Source organism: Netta rufina (assembly GCF_964035555.1).
Source record: "Netta rufina genome assembly, chromosome: 3".
Classification (NCBI taxonomy): Eukaryota; Metazoa; Chordata; class Aves; order Anseriformes; family Anatidae; genus Netta; species Netta rufina.
Window position 1 is genome coordinate 35,418,846 of NC_140125.1, and position 20,148 is coordinate 35,438,993.

At 49.3% G+C, this 20,148-nt stretch overlaps 1 protein-coding gene across 1 annotated transcript in view; it reads right to left on the reverse strand.

Moving 5' to 3' along the window:
• Positions 1-278: 278 nt before the first annotated feature.
• Positions 279-20,148, reverse strand: part of MDGA1 (MAM domain containing glycosylphosphatidylinositol anchor 1) — a gene marked incomplete at both ends in the record, with an annotated part of 132,612 nt that continues 112,742 nt past the window's right edge. Inside the window, 5 exons of the mRNA XM_084285241.1 lie at positions 279-370; positions 1,640-1,748; positions 2,558-2,688; positions 17,625-17,759; positions 18,961-19,113. Of these exons, the coding sequence (XP_084141367.1) occupies positions 279-370; positions 1,640-1,748; positions 2,558-2,688; positions 17,625-17,759; positions 18,961-19,113 (620 nt within the window). The remainder of the gene's footprint in view (positions 371-1,639; positions 1,749-2,557; positions 2,689-17,624; positions 17,760-18,960; positions 19,114-20,148) is intronic.

The following is a 20,148-nucleotide window of genomic DNA, read 5'->3' on the forward strand; positions in this document are numbered from 1 at the left end:
TTTCTTTCCTTCCTTCCTCTCTTTCTCTCACTCTCTTGTGCACGTGCTTTTAAAAAAACCTTGTCTTTATTTTTTTAATTTTGTTTTAGACATTACGACTTTCTCAAGGAGTGCTCCAGTTCTGAGCCAGATCCCTTTGCGTGGTCATGCCTGTCAGTCTTTGGTAACGTATGGACACTTTGGTGTGCCAGTGAGGAGGGGAGGAAGAGGAGCAGAGGTGGCTGAGTAGGAAAGGAGCAGGAATGTCTCGGTCCGAAGACAGGAGCGCTCACTTGCCATCATCTGAGCAGCACGTAAAGGAAGAAAGTCAATGGGCCACAAAGACAAGGGCTGTGCAGGGCTGGGACTCCGCTTCCTGGAAAAGCAACCGCTGCCAGCCAAGGAGAGAAAAAGAGAATTAGTGATGGGACAGAGACAGACCTCATCAAACACGTCAGTGCACATCAGTGTCAACACCTCTCCTCCCACCCCAAACCACAAAGCACATCTCAGATCTAATGAAAGGTCTTTATACCCTTCCCTGGACATTTTCAAGGCTTCCCAATTTTATTTTCTTTCCAGCACGGGTGAAAATGCTGAGTCTTGGTTACTTTTGCAATCCAACCTCCTCTCTTCCTCAGAAGATTCAACTTGAGCCAAAGAAAAAGTTCTGCTTGTGGTTTGGTTGGAGTTCGGCCATGCTAGGCTGAAACAGATCTTTAACTGCACTGAAAATTTGGACATTTTTGGGGTGTTCTGCCTGTTTTGATGTTTTGTTTTCCCCTTCACCTTTGGAACTAAGAAAATTGTTGACAGAAAATCTTTCTCAACATTATTTTTCTTTTTTCTTTCAAAATAAACAAATCAAACCATGCTTGCAAATCTCTGGCTTGCATACAGTGGACATCAGCTCTCCTGCCTAACCGGGGCATGTTACTGAGGGCACAGTCAGGACTAAGGCATGGGACACACCAGTGATTCCTACCCCGGGACTAACATCTGCATACTGATTGTGCACCTTGCTATGGCTTCGACCTCAGTGAGATGGGGCTGTCTCATTTCCTGGAAAGCCGGCACCAGGAAAACGTGGATGTGAGCTAAGCACCTTTGTCAGGATCAGGAGGGAGGTGATATCCAGCTCAGGTAGCTTGCTCCCATCACTCGTGTAATAACCTGCCTGGCCATGCCTCTCTGCTCAGAGGTCAATGGGAAGAAGAACAGCACTCCTTGCTCCAGGCCACAAGAGGCAGATTTTTTTTCCTGGATAAAAGTTGACTTAACCCTGCAGAAGCCCTTTAGCACTTTCCCTTTCCAAAGCCACCATACCTAGGGCTTCCAGGAAATTAAATATTGCAGAAGCTTTTAGCAGCCTGGGGGCAACACCCCCAATCCAACCTACTGGCATGGACTTCAGCATGCTGGTGTCTGGCAGCTCAGCTCCTACAGGATGCTCCTCTGAGCTCTTGCTGACTCACTGCTATAAAGAATGAGTTCAAGGGTCTGACAGGGCCTCTCCTATCTTCTGTTGGTGGAGCTGACCATCTTGTCGGGTCCCATCAGTACATCGCTGTGCTGTGAAAGGAGCTATACATCCCTAGCACATGCATTCACGTCTGCACCCCCACCGGCTGGTTTTCCCCTGAGGCACACACACTCTCACCCTTGTTTGGTCCAATTGGCTTCCTCGGACAGTCCCCCTTTTTCAGAGTGACATCGTCGATGGCAATGTCCCCCTCGTAGCTCGTGCCCCGGACACCTTCAAAGATGATCTGCAACCAGAGCACGGGGCAGAGCCCCCTGTGAAGCTGCGGAGGACCTGCTCACTTCCCATGCAGGGGGAACAGCCTCACTGCGGGGCTCTGCAGGGATGAGCAGGGCACAGACCAGCCCTTACCGGTCCCCCAGTGATTGACTCCCCCTATCTCTCCAGCACCCACAGGATTTGGAGGGCTGAGCCCCATAGCTTAGCGGGCCAACCCCCGTGTGCTTAGCATCTGCAGTCAAAAAATGAGCATGTAGAGTTTTGCTTTATTTAGTATGTTACATGAGCAAACCCAGCACTGAATAGCACTCACAAGAGTAACTAAATCCTTATTTATTATTTTACAGTACCCAAAAGCGTGCTGGGCGTTTTGCCACAGTACCACATCTTACCAGCCTGCACAGCCCCAGCTCTCACAAACAACCCTACAACAGCCAAGTACCCTGTTGGGCAAAGGCACCTGCAATAAAACATCCAGTAACAAAGCCACACACTTGTCTGTTACTCATAAATGACTTGTCAAGGGGATACAGCATGCCCAGTCCACATTCACAGGCTGTCCTATGGTCCTAAACCAGAGGCACCGTGGGGGTGGGCTCTTGTAAGACACGCTATGAGAAACCTCCAGCGCTGTCACCTCTGATTTCCACTAATTAGCTCTGGTGACCCTGAGGGTGCAGAGCTCCCGTGTGCCCTCCCCATGCCTGACCAGTCCCCATGCCATGGAGGCAGACCTGTGCTGGGAGATGTCCTATGGGCCATGGCACATGGATGGGGTAGGTGGCAGGCAGCTCCCTGGTGGTGGACCTGACTTACCTGGAAGGGTCCTGGCGGGTTGATGGGCACGTGTGCTTGCTGCCACATGTTCCCCCTGTTCCCGCTGAGCGACCACACCTGGGTGTCGATGGCCCGCTTGTTCCGCACACGAACCAGCAGATTCAAGGAGCCTGTAGGGGAGAAACCGGGCACTGGTGACAGGGGGTATGCAGGAAGCCCAGCCCGATGGGCTGATCCTCGGCGTAGCTTTTTCTTCTGGGTTGACCTGCATGTTCCACTGGCAATATTTCAACCACCTGGGCTATCCAAGGAGGATACAGACCCTGATGAAGACAGAGAGGACCTGATGAGGAAGAAAGAGTCTGTGGCATGGCTGATGTGGCCTTGCACAAGAAGTGGGTTGCAGAAAAGCTTGCTGCAAGGGACTTCCAGAGAGGTCCTGTTCAACCTCCTGCCTGAAGCTGTTTCCTGAAATTCTCTGAGGACAACAGCTTTTCTGAATGTCCAACATGAACCTTCAATGCTGCCATGTGTGGCCACTGTTCCCTGTTATATTGTCACATATTACTGGAAAGAGTTTGGACCAGTTATCTTTGTAATTACCCTTCAAATAGTCAGGGGCCAAGGGCTGATAGCAGCCTCCTCTTCACCAGACTGAGCAAGTCCAGCTCCTTCGACCTCTCTTCTCCAGGACATGTGCTCCTGGCCCTTGACCAGCCTGATGCTTCTCCGATGGACCCACACCAGTTCCTCCACATCCCACTTGAACTGGGGAGACCGGGACACATATTCCCCTCTCCACATTCACCACTAACACCTGGCACATGCAGCCTACAGCCTTCTTCTTGCTCTCTGGCCATTAGAAATGTGACCCATGTCCTCAGCAGCCACTTGCTTCCCATCCCAGCCCCCAGGTTTCAGAGGGACACAAACACTCCGTGAATCAGCACTGGCTTTAGGCCCTTGCAATCAAAACAATTCCCCAAAGGTTTTGTCTACCATTAAAACAAAAACAAAGCCAACAAATCTCAAAGCGCTTACAGTTTTTGCTTTGAAAATTGTCACACCCCCCCTACACTCCACCCACAAATGAAACTATCTGTTTACCTTTCTGTAGTGTCTTTTCAGCAATCTTTCTCAGCTGACTGTTTTTTTGTTGTTGTTGTTTTTTTCCTTTTCTGAAAACATTTTTAAACATTCATTTGGGGTTGAACTGAAACACTTTCTTTTTTTTTTTTTTTTTTTTCAATTCAGCTGGTGAACCAAAAAAATCAATCATGACTCTATGGTTGTTCATCAGTGTTTCTGGTCTCCATACCCAGACGTATTACCTCTGAGAGCAGAGAGGCAATAACAGCCTTTACTTAGGTGTCCTTAGTCTGTCTGTGCTTGGGATGCTGCTTTCCCACCTGGTGCGCTTTTCTGAGAGGCATAAGGGAACGGTCAGGTGAAGGGGTAGGGAAAGAGGCTTTCCTAAATAATGTCCTTCCTATACAATACCCTGAAATTCTTCTTGGCATGTCAGCCCTGGGGTTACTGTGTGAAGGACAAGGACATGGAAGTACCCCTGTCAAGTGCCTGGCTGTCAGAGAGCGAGATACATTACAGGGAGTTCAGAGATGCACAATAAAGATGATTAAATGTTTAGATTCTGAGTGGCTGACTTACAAGAAAAGGTTAAAAGAATGAAATACGTGTATAATTTAGTGAACTGAGAAAAGACGGGCACGGTTATTGACTGGAAATATTCAGAAGCTCTAGCATTAATGCTGGCTGAGAAAACCAGATGAAAGGCCTGACCAGCCAGGGAGAGGGCAGGACTGCAGGGTTTGCAGGGAAGGAGGGATTCCTCCTGTCATCGGGAGGACATCTCACCACCTGGAATGCAGCCTGACCAGCCCGCAGAGCCAACATCCCCCTTCCAATTCCTGCAAGCCAAAAGCGAATAAGAGAAAGGGGAGAAACATCCTTCTGCCTGGAAATATCCCGCTATTGAATTCCTTTCCCCAGTGGTTCTGAGTTTCCCAGCTGAGATGCACACCACAGCCCAAGGAGAGGAGAGAAATAACTTGTTTCTCTCCTGGGATCAGCTGGCACTGTGCGAGCTCAGGGACACAGAGGCAAGCAGGTGGGATCACTCTCCTGGAAATGCGATGCCTAGGATGGGCAGAAGACACCACAGGAGCCTCTGGCAAAACCAGCTTTGAGCCACTGGCTTCTTGGTGTCCTCCTTGACCTCTGGAGCTTCGGGGAAATCTCACTGGGAAGCATACCCAGTCCTCACTGGGGCCTGTGGCCAAACCGATGGCCCACGCGGGGTCTATGCAACCCCATAGATCAATGTCAGCCACAGTGTGTTCAGAGCAGCTAATTACAGAGGCCAGAGCTGGTGAGGTGAGGAACTGAGAGAGAATGAAGAATTAATGTGGAGCTGCCAGCAAGCATGGATTAAAAACAACCGCTGTCTATTCTAACCTCATTTGGGGACTTGCAGCTAGGATCTGCTACACCAGAGCCTGGCTGAGCAGCCAGCGCTGGGACAAATCAGGCGGCAAATGAACTTTGGTGCCCTAGGATAAAAGAGAAGGAAAGATAGAAAGGGACCCAGAGAAGCATCTGGAATGCAAATCAGTGCCCCCAAAGCACTGGCTGTGAATACCTGGCCTGAACCCAAACTGAGCCTGAGCATTTCCTGGCTGACAGCTCACTGTCCTTGCAGTGAGTGGAGAAAAAGTTTCAACCTTTTGGCCTCCAAATTCCCTAGTAGAACTGTACTGAACATGAGCAGGCACTCTTCAAGAGGTTTGCAATTGGAAAGGAAGCTCCCCTATCTGCCCACAACATGCTATGTTTCACCATCCCTGTCTACACACTGAAAACTGAAGGTCAAAACAGCCAAGCAATATGCCCATGACTGTCTTACAAATCAGTCAGAGGTGCAAAGGGGGGTCAGATCTGCTGCTTGTAGCCTACGTGCAATCCCAGCTAAGTCACAAAGCCTCCCCAAGGCTGGGAAACAACCACAAACCCTCCTTTCTCCAGTAGCACTGTCACTGGGAATGTGCTTCTGGGAGACATGGCAGGGACTCTAGGCCTTCAAACTAAACAGGGGTGAAGCCCCTGTCCATACGAGCTGGGCTGACAGTGTCATAGGTGTTAAAGATTGCACAAGTCTTCGGCTTTAGTCCTTTCCTCTGTGTGTCTGTCTGCCACAGTCTGCCAGTCCAGCTTAATGGCATGTATCCTGGGGTGGAAGTGCCTGGAAATGAGCATTCAGAACTGAGCTACAGGCAGAGCCATCTAATTTAGCAGTCCTGCACTACAGAAAGCCCCAAGTCATCTCTCTAATTGCTCAGAGCTTCTTTATCTCTGCTTTTCAGTCTGGCCTGAAAGGCAGCTCCGTAATGGAACAAGTGCTGCAGGGCTTTGTATTTTCCAAGGGAAAGCTTTGGGTGCAGCCCACTGCCCTAGCACCAGATATTGTTCCAGGATCCTACTTACATCAGAATCCTTATGCAGGAAGCAGATGAAGGCTCTGGCTCAAATGGAAGGTGGAGCCTATGGAGATATTGAAGTCCATAGCTCCTGACCCCTGGTGAATCCACACCTCCTCACACCCACCTCTGTGCAATGTGGCAACATCCCTCTCAGGCCTAATTAACTCTGCTCATACCCTGTGTACCTTTCAGCATGACACACAAGTTCAGGCCAAACCTGATGCTTGTAAGATCCCAAAGATGCTCCTCCTGGAGCAGAAATTCATCACCCAAATACCACCGTGCAGAAGGTGGGCAATGCATGGACCACTCCTGTGTGGGGACTGGGGACCCCATTCACAGCTGTGACACTAACTGGGCACACGATCCTTAGCAAACTGCTTTCACCCTCCATGCTTTATTCCCCTTATCCGCTGACATGACATGATGAAGGTAATGAAGAGGGACAATAACGTTCACTGGCTGAGAGGGGAATTCAGAAACATCAAATGTTTTACGAGTGCTCTAAGACCTGAGAAAGAATATACCAGAGAACAGGAATACCTGAGCTCTTCTGCCTTTCCAACAGTCAAAGGTGAAGAAAAAGCAAAGTAGGACCTACCCTCCAACCCCCATGCCTCTATCAGTGGAGATGTGAAAGGCCCTTCTGGGATGTTCTCCTATGCCAGCTGTTGCAGCCAAGTCTTTTGTCTGTTTTTGTACTAAATTCACGCCCGGTTTCTTGTATCAGAGTCCAAATTCATCTGGCCAGTTTTGTCACCTCTTTGTTTAGCCATCGCCTTTTCCCCATCTCCTCTATCAGATGTGCCTGGCATTTCCTAAGGGCACACACAAAGACGGGCCATCTATCTGCTGCCGAATCTCTCCAGCTGACCAGAGGCGGGCAAACACAAGAGAAGTCCCAGGATGCCCGCAATCCTGTTGTTACTCTCCCCAAACAAGGCAATCTTCACATTTCTCTTGTAATCTGTATTATTCCTTCTCCCCAAACAAAAGCAAGAATAAAGGCCAGTGAGGAGCGATGAGGAATCAATTACAGCAGGAGCGAGCCTTGCCTTCTGCTGGCTCCCTTTAAGACCAAAGCTGGCATTTCAAGAGTGGCACGCACACAAAAGAGCACCAGCTGGGCTGCCAGATAGGGGAGCCCAAGGGATGCCTTTAAATGTTACCTTCTCACAAGAAGAAAAGGTCTCCTTTCAGTTTCAACGGGTTGGGGACTTCACTGTCACACTGAAAAGCAGCGTGGATCTGGAAGAGCTGGAAGGGTCTGTAGGGGCAGCACCATGGGCACAGGACATGTGGGGTGGCCGAGCAGGCAGAGGTTGCCTCCAGGGCTCTCTGGGGGGCAGCTGGGAGAGTGAACATGGAGTGGGAAAACGCTGCTGCATGCAGAGTTGGGCACACAGCTCAGTTTATGAGGCTGGGGGGGTGAAAGCAGCCATAAAGTGAAGGGAAGACAATGCTGTGCGCTGTGAGGCAGGGTGCTGTGCCAGGCAGAGCTCCGTGGGCTGCATGGGGAAGCTTGTCAGGATTCACAGCAGGAGCAGGGGGTGCTGCAGGCTCAGGCTGATCTCACCACGGCTCCCCGCCACCTTCCTGCAGCATCCCAGCTCTGGGACCAGGTGATCCCAGTCTCTATGAACTGTGAAGTTCTGGCTGCAGCCACAGTTTGGGCTTGGCACCCAACTGAAGCTGTCCAGAGAGGGGAACGCAGGGCTTGGAGCCCCGTGGAAATTCCCAGGGCATTACAACTGCGTACAAGACAAACTGAGAAGAGATGCAGAATCTGAATCGTGGCAGGAGATGTCCAGTGGGGAGAGGACTGGGACACTATATAGCCTGGCAGAGTCATTTGCAGACCAAATATGAGGTCTAAAGCCAGACCATGGAGAGAAGAGCTCTTACCTCTCAAACAGGGGCTTTGAGCACTTCCTTAAGTGTGGTTTAGTGTAACACTGCTGATAACAAACTACAAGCCCAAAGCTTAGTGCAGGCAAATCCCAGGAGCGAAAAAAAGTCCCCAGAAAGAATTTATTACAGCTCATAATCCCCAGAACAAATACACGCCTCTGCCTCTCTCCCCCTCTCCCTCTCTCATTTAAATGGATGTTAATGAAAAGCAGTCCGTGTCAGGCTTGTGTTCTCAGTTACAGTGCTGTGGGGGAAAGTTACTGCTCCGAGAGCCAGGAAGCAGAGAGTGGAAAAACAATCGTAGCACAGATAGAGACAGGGAAATAATATCAGCTTGTACTGAGTCATAATTTTAAGGAATGTGAGTTGCCTTCATGCCATGATAGGATGTATTTATTCCTTCACAGTCTCTAATGATGCTTCATACATTAATATATGCGGAATAAGACAGTTAAAGCCCTTCAGCTTCTTCCACCCCTGGTTACACAGAAACCTTATCTCAATGCATCTTTAACTGATCCCAGCTCGGTGTGCAGGGCCCCCGTGTCCACTCGCAGGGTCGCTACACGGACACCTTCCACTCCTTCAGCAACTTCAGGGAGCTCGTCAATACCAAATACACCGACTCTTGGTCACAGTTTGGAAAGCAGGGCTATCCCAGCTCTATTCACGAGGTATCCCCTTTGGCTTTAGAGAGACTGAGCATGTTCAGAGCTGTGTCACAGGCCTGCTAATTGCTACGGGATGCTGACTTTCAGCTTCATTATACTGGGGAGACTCTGATGAAAGGGATCGGGGGAATCACAGCCTCCAGTTCCCTGTTGTGGCTGGGACTTTCTGAGGATAAACACCAATATAGTAAGTTTTGATTGGCAATGTTTCCCCTACAGCAAACCTGTGAAAATCATTTATATCTCGCTACAGGGAATTTTCTTGGATTTTACCGTGGATTTAAAAATCAAAGAAAGAAACACATCTCCACCCCTGACCTCCTAAACCACCATCAAATGAGGATGGGCTTGAAGCAACATCCCCTGACATGGCAAAGCCAATCGCACGGATTGATCTATGATCCATCACTATCTGACCTGCCTGGCATGCATATGAATGTTGGGGTGGAGGGAACGGACCAGCAGAGAAGCAACAACACTGCAAAAAGGCAAAGTGGCCACGGGGCTGGCAACCTGAGGGTTACATGCTGCATGGAAAGGGACCTGGGGCACGCAGGCAGTGGGGTAAATGGAATGGCATGGTCGTGCCTACCTTATATGATGAGGAATGGAAGTGATAACAGGAGGGGAGTGGGCAAGCTACAGCTACAGCTCCTTCTCTCTAGGATATCCCCACCTGCCTGTGTGCACGGAGAGCAGATGGTGATATGGTAGGAGCAGACTTGCAGTGGAGCTACGCTTGAGCTCCTTTGCTCATTTGATCCACAGTCTAATTAGAGAAAGTGTTGGCACATGAAGATGAATGGTACAAGACATCCATTTTTGAAGCCATGTGTACAAATAAAAATTCTGCCATCCCTCTTCATGGAAAATTCCCTCAGAGGTTGTTTGTGACCAGTAACAGGCTTTCCCACACGTGGACAAGAGGATGCGGATTAAGAAATTCAAAAACAGGAAAAAGAAATCTCTACACTCCATAAAGTCAAATTAATGCTGTCTCAGAAGAACAAAGGCCCACCTACTATGCAGCTGGAATAGAGCAGAGGGAGGGTTCAGAGTCTGGCATCTAAAAGACGAGAAGCAGGAGTCCTCAGGCATTTCGCCAACTCCACATCTGATTCATCACGCCATCTTGCTTAACCACATCCCTTTCCAGTACTTAAAACATGTTGCAGGGGATAACATGGACAGGCTATGTCCTTCCCTGCAGGACAGCTGGGGTGTTTGACTCCCAGCCCCTAGCCCTGCTCCATTTCCACAAGCCCTGAATGCCACCTTGGGCACCAGCTCTGCTCCTGGGTGCCAGCTCACTCTACTGCTGCCACCCACCTGTGTCCAGCACCAGAGCCATCATGGCAATGTGCACCAGGCCTGTCTGACCAGCTGGGTGCAACATCTGTGGGATCAGGCTAGGAGCATCTTCTGCTGAGCTGAAGGCACCCTTTGTGTTCAGTCCAGACACCCAGCCTAAGAGCCACCGGGTCCTCTGTTTGCCCACACCTCCTGGAGACCTCCTGATCCATACATGAGAGCACCTAAATTCATCTCAAACCCCAGAATACACTGTCTAGGTTACGGTCCTAAGGCCTTGCTGAGGACAGATGCCCAACCACGACTTCTCATTACATAGGCCAAGCATAAGGCAGGGTTTCGGACCTACTCTGGTGAGATGTCTGTGAAGAACTACCCAAAGGCAGCAGTGCTGGTCAGCCCAGGGATTGGATCTATAGCATCCCGTCTTTCTTCCCCTCAGACATTTTTTGGGACCAAGCTGTCTGAAGGCAGCCAAGCAGCTCCTTTCCTTTCACTGTTGCTGTACCTGGTGGTACCCAGAAGGAGACCTTAGCTGGGCTAAGGGAAAATGGAAGTACAAGGAGCATAGCACGAAGGAGATGACATGTAATTGACTTTTCCCACCAATTCTGCAGACTGAAGAGGCAGAGTGAGCCAGAGCTGCTGTGAGGTCTGCCTGCTCCTTGCTCACCCTCTGTTTCGCGACGTGCCCAGATGCCTCCAGGCAGACCCCTCTCTTCCCCCCGCTTTGGTGACTGACCCTTTCCTCTCTGCCACCAGAGACAGCCGGCCCCTCTGTGCAACTCCTGTTCCCAGCTCAGGGGCTGAGAGCATGCACTGTGCTCAGCTCTCTGGCTAGCTGCAATGGAAGCCTGCTGCACGGACACTGCCAGGTTTAAAAGAGCACTTTCATCCCTTCTGCGGGCAGGCTTCACAAAGACCTCGGTCAGAGGGGAAGGAGCCTCTCAGAGCCCCCAGGATACAAGTGGTGTTGGGGGACAACACCACTGACAAAACCCCTGCAGAAGCAGATGTACTTACGCTGTCTCTTCTCTGTCCCTGTTAACAGCCTATTTCCCCATCATCGCCCAGGAGCCAAGCACAGGGCAGCTGCACGGCTGCGGGGCTTGCAGCAGATGGGCTGTGTTAGTGCAGGGCTGAAGCAGGCAAGACAGCAGGGATGAGCAGCTGAGATCAAGTATTCTTCCTCTTGAACTGGAGACTCTGCTCAAAAGCTGCTCTCTGGCCTCCTACTCTGCCTGACCCAAAGAAAGGCGGATGTTTAGGGCCTGGGAAGTGGGGAGAACAGGGTCCTCTCCAGGCACTGTAAGAAGGCTGTTGAGCAGGCTGTGTTCCCGGCTTTGAGGTGGGATAGATGATTATAACCACAGACTCCCTTCCCATTTCGTGCCTGGCTATAATTTCCCCAAGAAACTTACTGGGGAAAGGCTGAAATGGTGAGGCTCCCAACCAGGATGTGCAAACTCCAGCAGTTTGGGTGCTGGGGTGCCTGTCACCCCTGTGGGGCTCTCTTTGGGAGAGGCAGGCACTCCTGGAAGCAGTGGTGATGACTGACACTTGTTGAACATTTTTATGTTTTCTGGGAAGCGTTTCAATACATGTTACACATCAAGTCTCACTAAAGTTCAAGAACAGGCTGGGATGGTTGCACAGGTAGTGCAAGACAGTTTTGTCCCCTGCCCCCCAACTTTATGCAGTCAGAGCACCTGGGAGGTCTCTGGGGGTGCACCTGGAAAGACCAACTTCAGCTTCCACTTGTACAAGTCTGAAACTAGGCTCTGGCGAAACAGCTGATGCTCCATGGAGAATGGAAGAGTGACCTGGAAGAATCCAGACAGGCACTTAGAGCTCCCATTTTCTCTTAAGCCTCTGTAATGCTTTGTATCTAGCAATTTCAGAGTCTGAATAATTGATACAACACCTGATCGTTCAGGAGATGATCAGGTTGCAGTTTATCCTTACTCAGCTTTGCACATGGCTGCAGCTGCTGTGAGCCAAGTCTGAATGGAAAGATGCTTTGCTCAGAGCCTGGAGGAAGGGAAGGGGGATTGCAGCAGCTTCCCACAGGGCAAGTAACAGTGACTTAAATCAGGTAAGCAGGAGCAAAGAAGATCTATGAGGATTCAGGGCACCTGCAAATGAATTGGTGTCAGTGATCCGTGCCTGACATTCTCTCCAACAAATTCTGTAGTAGGATCATGGCTGGAAAATCAGCAGAAGAAGATCTGAAGAAGGCATTATTTCAGTGTCTGTCTGCACTGGAAACTTGATTCAGTGATGCACTGATAGGGCAGGTGGCAAGGAAACCTGGGCGTCAGTGCACACAGATTCAAGGTAATAGCAGAATACCTGCATCGACACGAAGACACGCTGTTCATGAAATAAACAGGACAACACATGTATGACTCTCTTTTCTTCTTCAAGTGTTCTTCAACTTCATGTCAAGCTCTTTGGGCTAGGGACATTTCAGTCCCACATCTGTAAGCTGTGTCAAGTGTGCTCTTGGTGCTGTTTGTAAAGTAAACATCCAGTCAAGCTGTGGACACTGGTTATTTACTGGGTTCCAGCAAGAGTAACTGAAGGGAGTTGTCTGCCCTTGGTTATGCAGGAACTTTGATTAGATGATATATTGGTCCCATCTGGCCTTAATAATCTTTAGATCTATGGCTTTAATCCAAAGCTCACTGAAGTCTTTAGAAAAGCAATGACTTCAACAGCCTTTGGTTCAGAGCCACTGTATTGAACCTACAGAGCTTGAATGACACTTTACAAATACGTAGTTACCTTGCCAGGTATTTATAATCCTTGCTCATGATGATGGTATTTGACTAACTTCCAAAAGAACCGAGCAGATACTATCAGAAGAGACCACAGTCTATCCAAAGGGTCCATACCATAGCCCACAGCAAGCTGCTTGACGACTGCACGGAACATTAGTTAAATACACGTCCATTGATGGATGAATGAGTAAAGCCAAGAACCCATTTGAATAAGTGGAAAAAGAAAGGGTATAAAAAAATTAAATACATTTTTTCATTACAAACTGTTCACTTAGCTCTAACTGCAAGTTGTTTTCAGGAGCCTTGAGGGAAGTGAATCACACTCATTAGGAAAATCAGCCTCCCCTCAATCAATCCAGTGATGTAATCTCTACCATGTAGAAATACTGCACTGGTCACAATGGCATGGATTTAATTAATTTTGCAGTCGTATATTAGGCAAACTTTGTATCTCCAGCACAATGCAGCTTCCTCCAGGGTGGTACCCGTATAACTGCATGCAGTAGCATGGTGCTGTATGCTCAGCCAACAGAATGCATTTATCCAGGGGGTTTGGGTGGGAACAAGGGAGCTGAGATGCTGAATATTACGAAAAGGACTTCTTCATGGTTCAGGGCACTTTTACATTGACATAACTGGTACCTGTCAGTTTGTGTGACCTAACACCTCTCTTACTACTGTCACTTGTCAGAAACAAGAAGCAACCATGGCAGGTATCCCTGCAAACATTGTCCCCTATTGCATTCGTCCGCCACGACCTCTCAGATGCACCTTTGCACTAGCTGCGTTATTTGAGTCGAAGAAGAGAAGCAGCAATTCAGTTTGGCAGGCCTCCCTGTCTATGTGTCCTGCTCAGCTGGGGGCTGTCAGTGGTGACACCACCAGCCTGCAAACCTATTACCCTGGTAAAACAGCTTACGGCTTTCTTGAACTTGGATGCTGTGGCAAGTGGTGTGATCAGGGCTCATTGTTTCTGCTGACTCGGAACCAAAATCCCTTTTAATCAGTCCCAAACACTGTTCCTCACAGTAGTTTACAATTTCACTGAAAGCTTCCCATCCTGATTATACACAGGCCAGACTTAGCTGGTGTGATCAGATAGGGGCCGTATCAGCACCAAGCTGGAACAACAGCACCTGTAACTCTCCAGGTTTTTCATAGATCTTGGATGCATCCCAGAAAATAAGCTTCTCTGATTTCTGGAAGAGGGACTTGCCAAGGTAAGTCTGTGGCACTGCTAGCGCAGATAAGCAGCTTGAACTATAAAACTACAAACCAAGAGCAGGATCTTCAGACATTGTGTTTAACCAGGCCTGGCTCTCAAAGCCCAGGACCTGCCAGTTTTACTAGGGGGAGCAGATGAACATTCCCAGCTTGGGAGACACCCCAGGGCAAGGAGGGGTCTTTGCCCTCTCCCCTTTCAGAAACCCCATGTTATAAGCCTGTGTGCAGTCATGAGAGCTTTAAAAGCACAGCAAAAATAGTTTGGAAAGGATCTGCCAGTGAGCTCACCAATCAAAAGGAGGCTAAAAATTGCTATTTGGGTACATTTGATTTCACTGCTTGCACATGGGTACCCCCTGCAAGCATCCCCCTAGTAGGCAGCCTCTGGGAAGGGAGGAAGAGCCCGATGGTGGAAGCCTGTGGGGATCTGTCCCCAGCTTCAAGGCTGACTCACCAGGCCAGTAACTCAATAAAGAGTTGCACTTGATAACTGGTCACTGCCTGCCGTGGCTAGCTTCCTCTGCTGAAGGAGGGTGCAAAGCAAGCAATTCCTCATTTGACATATCTGCACCTGCCACAAGCAAGGCACCCTTGTTCTTGAATGTCTGATGGAAACCGTATTTCTTTCCTGCTCCTCCTCCTGATTTTCTTGTTTGGGCTGGCAGGATTGTAGGGCAAAGCAAATGCTCTCTCTGGAGGGGGGCAAAGGAAGGAAAAACGATGACCAAATAACTCCAGAAGAGTGGGAATTGCCTCCAGGGAGCTCCTCTTCACCCTGCTCTCTCATCAGCTGCAAGATATTCAACATCATCCTGCTCTGCTACCCGCTGAATATTTTATACCATGGCTACAAACGCTCCATTTGTATTCTGTTTCTCTCTTTCGTCATATCTATTATAAACGAGTAGTGTCTGAAAACTCTCCCAGGGAAGATTTGCCTGGATGGCTATGGATATTTTATAGTCAAATTGTGAGAGTAAACCAGCTTTCAAGTTCTGTAGAGGGGGAAAAGGGTAATAAAAGGGTTATTAAAAAAATAAATAAATGTCGGGGTTTTATACGGCTTCCTTTCATAGTGACAGAGCTTCAGTTGGCTCCGTGATGGAGCTGGAGCTGCTACGAGAGGCTTGAACTCAGAGATCTTGTCTTGCTGGCACAATTTGCCATCAGGAGAAATCTGATAAACTATGGTGGGCTCAGCAGGGCTGGAATCTGGCTTGGTAGGGCTGGGCTGACACTAGGTGACAGGGGTGAGGGATGGGTCTGCAGGCACTGGGGACAGGTGGCTATATGGGAAGTGATATGGACGTGGCCCAGGGCTGTGGCCACCCCATCTTTACCTTCATATCGACACTTACGTGATACAGGTAGGAGGCCAGGGTCTGCCTCTTCATTTGGCAGGAGTCCTAGCAAGGGGGGCTGTATCTGAGGGTGACTCTCCTCTTCTCCAGCCAGGGGCTAAAGAGGAAGGTGGCAACAAGCTGAAGAAGCTTGCTTTGCCCTCAGGCAGGCTGCCGCTTCCACAGGGGGATCTCAGAGGACTTCAGCCACCAAGGGCATCAAAATTGGCACCATCCAAACAAGCTAAAGGTTTCTAGCTGGAATTCACAACCTTCACACAAGCAAAACAAGCCAGGGAGTATCCAACATGCATTAGAAAGGCAGACTGAGCCATTAGACCTACTGTTGGAACAGAGAGCATCCCAAATGAGGGTTCATTCATGTGTGGATACAAAGGACTGAATTTCAAATTATGGATGGATATATTGTGGGTTTCCTAGACCAAAGCACATCTTCTGTAGCCCAAGAGAAAAGAACTTTTCCTCATTTTTTTCTCTTTCATTCTGACTCTATCTAATCAGTCTAATTTTTAAATAATTTATTTGCTCTCAGCTCAGCAGCACCCACCCTGGAAAATCATCGCATAGTATTAAAACAGTCTATTTACTTCAGACAAATTTAACAGCCCCTTTGTGCATCCAGGGGGAAATAGGAAACAGGCAGGGACAATAAGGGAAAAATCAATTGATGTAGAAGGCACCTGAAGCTGGGAAATACAAATAGCACTTGGCGGCTTCCCGAGGTCTTTGGCTTAACCGTATATTTTGCTCTGGGCAATTTGTGGATGAAGCAAATGAGTGAAGAGTTTAAAATGTTAAAAGCCAAAAATCAGTCATGAATTGATTCCATAGTATGCCCACTCCACACTGTCTCTGGACAAACCACATGAATGCTGTCAAGTGAAACTCTCTTCCAACACAGACCAAAGCTAAGGGGCTTTTTCTTTCACAATGAAATGAACTTGAAAACAGAATATACAGCTGTATTCCTAAAGGAAACAAAGCAAGAGGAGGTCTTCTCCCTCCACACCTTTTTTCCTTGTCAGTCTCCCATTTCTCCCCATCGGTCTGTGCCACCTGTGATTGCAGTCACAGAAACCTGAATCCCTTACAAAAATGCCAGGAGAAAACAGGTGGGCATTAGGCAGCAAAGCCAACTGACCACAAAGGAAAATGGTAGGGAAAAGGGAATTTGCCAGCGTTAGCAGCTGGACTCTGTCAGCTAAGCAAGCCCAGGAAAACCTGCTGTCAACCTGTACCAACAGCCTGAGTAACCTGCCAGCATGAAGGCAGCACAGAGCAGCCCATCTGCAGGAGAAATACAGGTATGTGGAAACACCTCTGACCTGGCAGAAAACACCTCTGACTGCAGAAAGCAAACACGGGTCCTCTTAGCAAAGACAGAGATGGAGACCTGCTCAGTGAACCGCAATCCGTCCCTTACCGCTGGCACCCACGGGGTCAGGGTTTCAGCCTAGCCCCCACTGAGACAAGAAGATTTTACAGCTTAAACTCTCTGCTCAGCCACACATGCACAGGGACGTGATGGCCGGACTCGGGAGTGTGCTCTCTCCCAATGCCATCCACGGTGCTGAGGCAGAGAGCTGTTAATTAACCCCGTTTATTGAAGGGCGGACACATTCCTGCCTGGGCCCTGATTTTTCAGTCAGGCTCCAGTCCAGCAGGTGATTAATAACCCAGCGTGCTGTGGGAAGAGTGCATCTATTATTCAAATTAATGAAATTATAATCAAGAGGTGACGAATTAGCAATTGCTCCTTGACTGGATATGGAAACTCATTAGTGTGCCAGGCACTTCTGTGGCGCTCGCTGCGCTCATAGGCTTACGGTTGGAGAGGAAGGAGCCAGGCAGAGCAGGGAGCCCCTGGGCACAGCTTTGCCCTGGCATGCACATCCTGACCATTCCAAAATAGCTGTGGCCACCACAGAGCCCTCCAGTCCCATAGAGTGCCTCCACCTCCATCTCCTCTCTGACACCCCACTGTCTAGAGCAAGGTGGCTGTTGCCCAGTGAGGGAGAAGCACATGAAAGCAGCTGCAATGCTCTTTTTTTTTGTGGAGGGTAGGGGGGGGCCTGTGCCAGAGAAGGCATGAACCAGAGGGGAAGGCGTGATGGCTGACTTCAGGAAACCGTCCCGAGGACAGGCTGCAGCAGCCACACAATCCTAGCACTGCTAAGCTGTGGGTAAGGGATAACCATCTGAAGACCATCCCGCTGCTTTGAGCACTGGAGCGAGACTCCCACCCACCCAAATCGCTGGCTGCAGTTGTGGCTGGTGGAGCTGAGGCTGGAGGTCTTCCCTGACACCCTGATCCAGGCTGGGGCTACCCGTCCCCAGACAGTACTCACCGATGTGCTTGCCGTACATGTGGTAGTAGAAGGAGACACAGTAGTACTTGGCCGTAATGTTGTAGAGAGGGCTGATCAGCCGGGCTTTGTCTCCTGTCACCCGGGGCCGAGATGCCTCGATGAACATGTAATAACCTACACAAGGAGAGGGAAAGGTGGGGAAAGGCAGCACACACGGCATCTCCTGCCCTGCAAGTGGGGGGATGCTGGAGGCTGGGAGACCACTCCTCCTCCGAGAGACATGGCCTTGCTCTTCCCATTCAATTGTGATCCCAGCCAGAAATATTCCTAGAATATCTGCAGGTGTTCTCCCTGATGGGACTGGCAGACCCCATGTTAATGCATGCAGCTGATGAGTCCCCGAACATGCATGCACACCTCTGTCTGGGGGCAAAATGAACCCTGCTCCTGCAGCACAAGGAGCCCCAGAGCTGGCTGGCAAGAAGGAAAGCAGAAAGGGGATGGTGAAACCAACCCAGTCTAATTTCTCGGCCTCAAGCAGAAGGAGAGAGCATTCAATACATTTGGCCTAAACAACATTGTTATCTAAAGAGAACAATACCAAAGTAGTTGCTAACAACCCAGGGCGGAATAGATTAGCTACTTGATTTGTTGGCATCATTTTCAATGCTGGATCAGGCTGGCATACTGAACGCTAACAGGAAAAGCCATTTTCTTAGCTGGCCACTGGATGTTTCCCTTTTATTATTTTTTTTTTTTCTGAGTTCAGAGAGTTGTGCTTGCATACAAATGTACTTTCCTTATTACAGAAAGGGAAAAGTAATACTCAGCTAAATCTGGAGTGTGTACCCCATGCGCAGCTCATGTGAGCAGTACGTAACACCATTCTCCTCCAGCCAGGGGTGAGGCACCTGGTGAGTGTCACCTCCCCCAGCCTCATTCCCCGTGCTGCTGTTTAATACCGAGGAGATTTGGTTGCCCCACTGAAGCCTTCTTTGAGGAAATAGCTGTCTAAAACCAGCAGGGTGATTTCTAGGTGTTAGAAACGTTCTCCTAGTTGTTTATCCTTTTTTGACTTCAAAACAAGCATCAGACGGGACAAGGACATTAGGCAGTAGGCAATTAGCTGGTAACAAGAACTAATGCTCACAGTATTCCCTTAAACAAAGTCGTGGGCGTTTTAATTGTGTGTTTAGTGCCAATCAGTAACATGCAAATTAACCGCCTGCTCCCTGCACCCTGTGCGGAGGAGAAGCGTGTGTGCAGAAAGCAGATCAGCGCTCCGCTGGCTCCCAGAGCCTCAGGACTCCCGACGAGCAGTGGTGTGTGCCTCACCTCCAGGGTCGAGCCAGAAGAAACCCAGAAGTGTGCCTACCCTCCGGCGTACCGCTGATGTCCGTGGGGGGCCCTGTGTTGACGGTGCGCTTGGGGTTCTGGGTCAGGGCGTTCTGCCGCGTCCAGTCGAAGTTGTCCATCTTGTCCTGCACGAAGCCACAGATCTTCTCGTCCTCGAAGCGGCAGGTGTTATCTGCAGGGAAGGACAGGAGATGGTCAGCTGCAGCTTCTCAAACCTCCTCGCCGAGGCTGCCTGGCTGCTTGAGGAGGGCACACGCTGCTGCTGCGGCACAGCTGCGGCTCTGTGTGGAGCAGAGGACAGATGGGCAGCCCCCGGCCCCAGGAGGAGGCTGGAAAGGAAAATTTCTGTGATTAGTGTGATTATGGAAGGGTTAATCCAGGCTGATGGATGCAATGATCTGGCAAAATAGAGTAAGGCTAATAGGACTAAAGAGAGAGAGAGGTTCTGCTGGGAGGTCTCAGGGAGCAGACGTAGAGGAGGGCAAAAATGTAAAGAGGAGCACAGAAGGCAAACAGGCCACAAGGGCTTTTAAACCAGAACAACTTGATGGTAGAATAATTTCCCCAGGAGAGAGGAGAAAGTGCGAGACGATGACCCCCACTTTGGTCTATGTATTAAACTAAACTATGGCACACATGAAAAAATCAGCTGTGGAGAAGAGGTCAGCTCAGCGCTACAAATGTGTCATTTAGCTACAGCACATTCAATTTATACCAGCTAAGAGACACATTTGCTATTGCACCTTATGCTGGTTCACCTAACAAAGTAAGCTATGCAGGCAAAGAGTTTTTATGTAGGATCAAACACCCATGCAAAAGGGCTTCCTTCTACTGCTACCACAAGACGGTCACACCTTATGGCAATATTATAAGGCAGGTGAAAAACCTGGGACATAGGCATGACCCAATATAGACTTAAAAAGAACAGTGTGAATTGGGCTTGACCAGACTGAAGATGGTCTTTTGTCTGCCCTTTGTGGTGAAAAGGTACTTCCTGAGCCACAAAACCAAAGGCAAAGGACAAGCCTTGCACTGCTAATATGGTTGGAGAAGGATAGGGAAAACAGGCAGAAAAGAAAGAAAATAAGTCCAAGTTCGGTTATGAAAATTGTTCTGCGTTTTTGAAAGATCCATGGGCAGAAATCAGAACTGGGGAATGAGCTGAGAGTGGGATCTCAGAGCTTGTAAGTGGTGCAGACACAGCAAG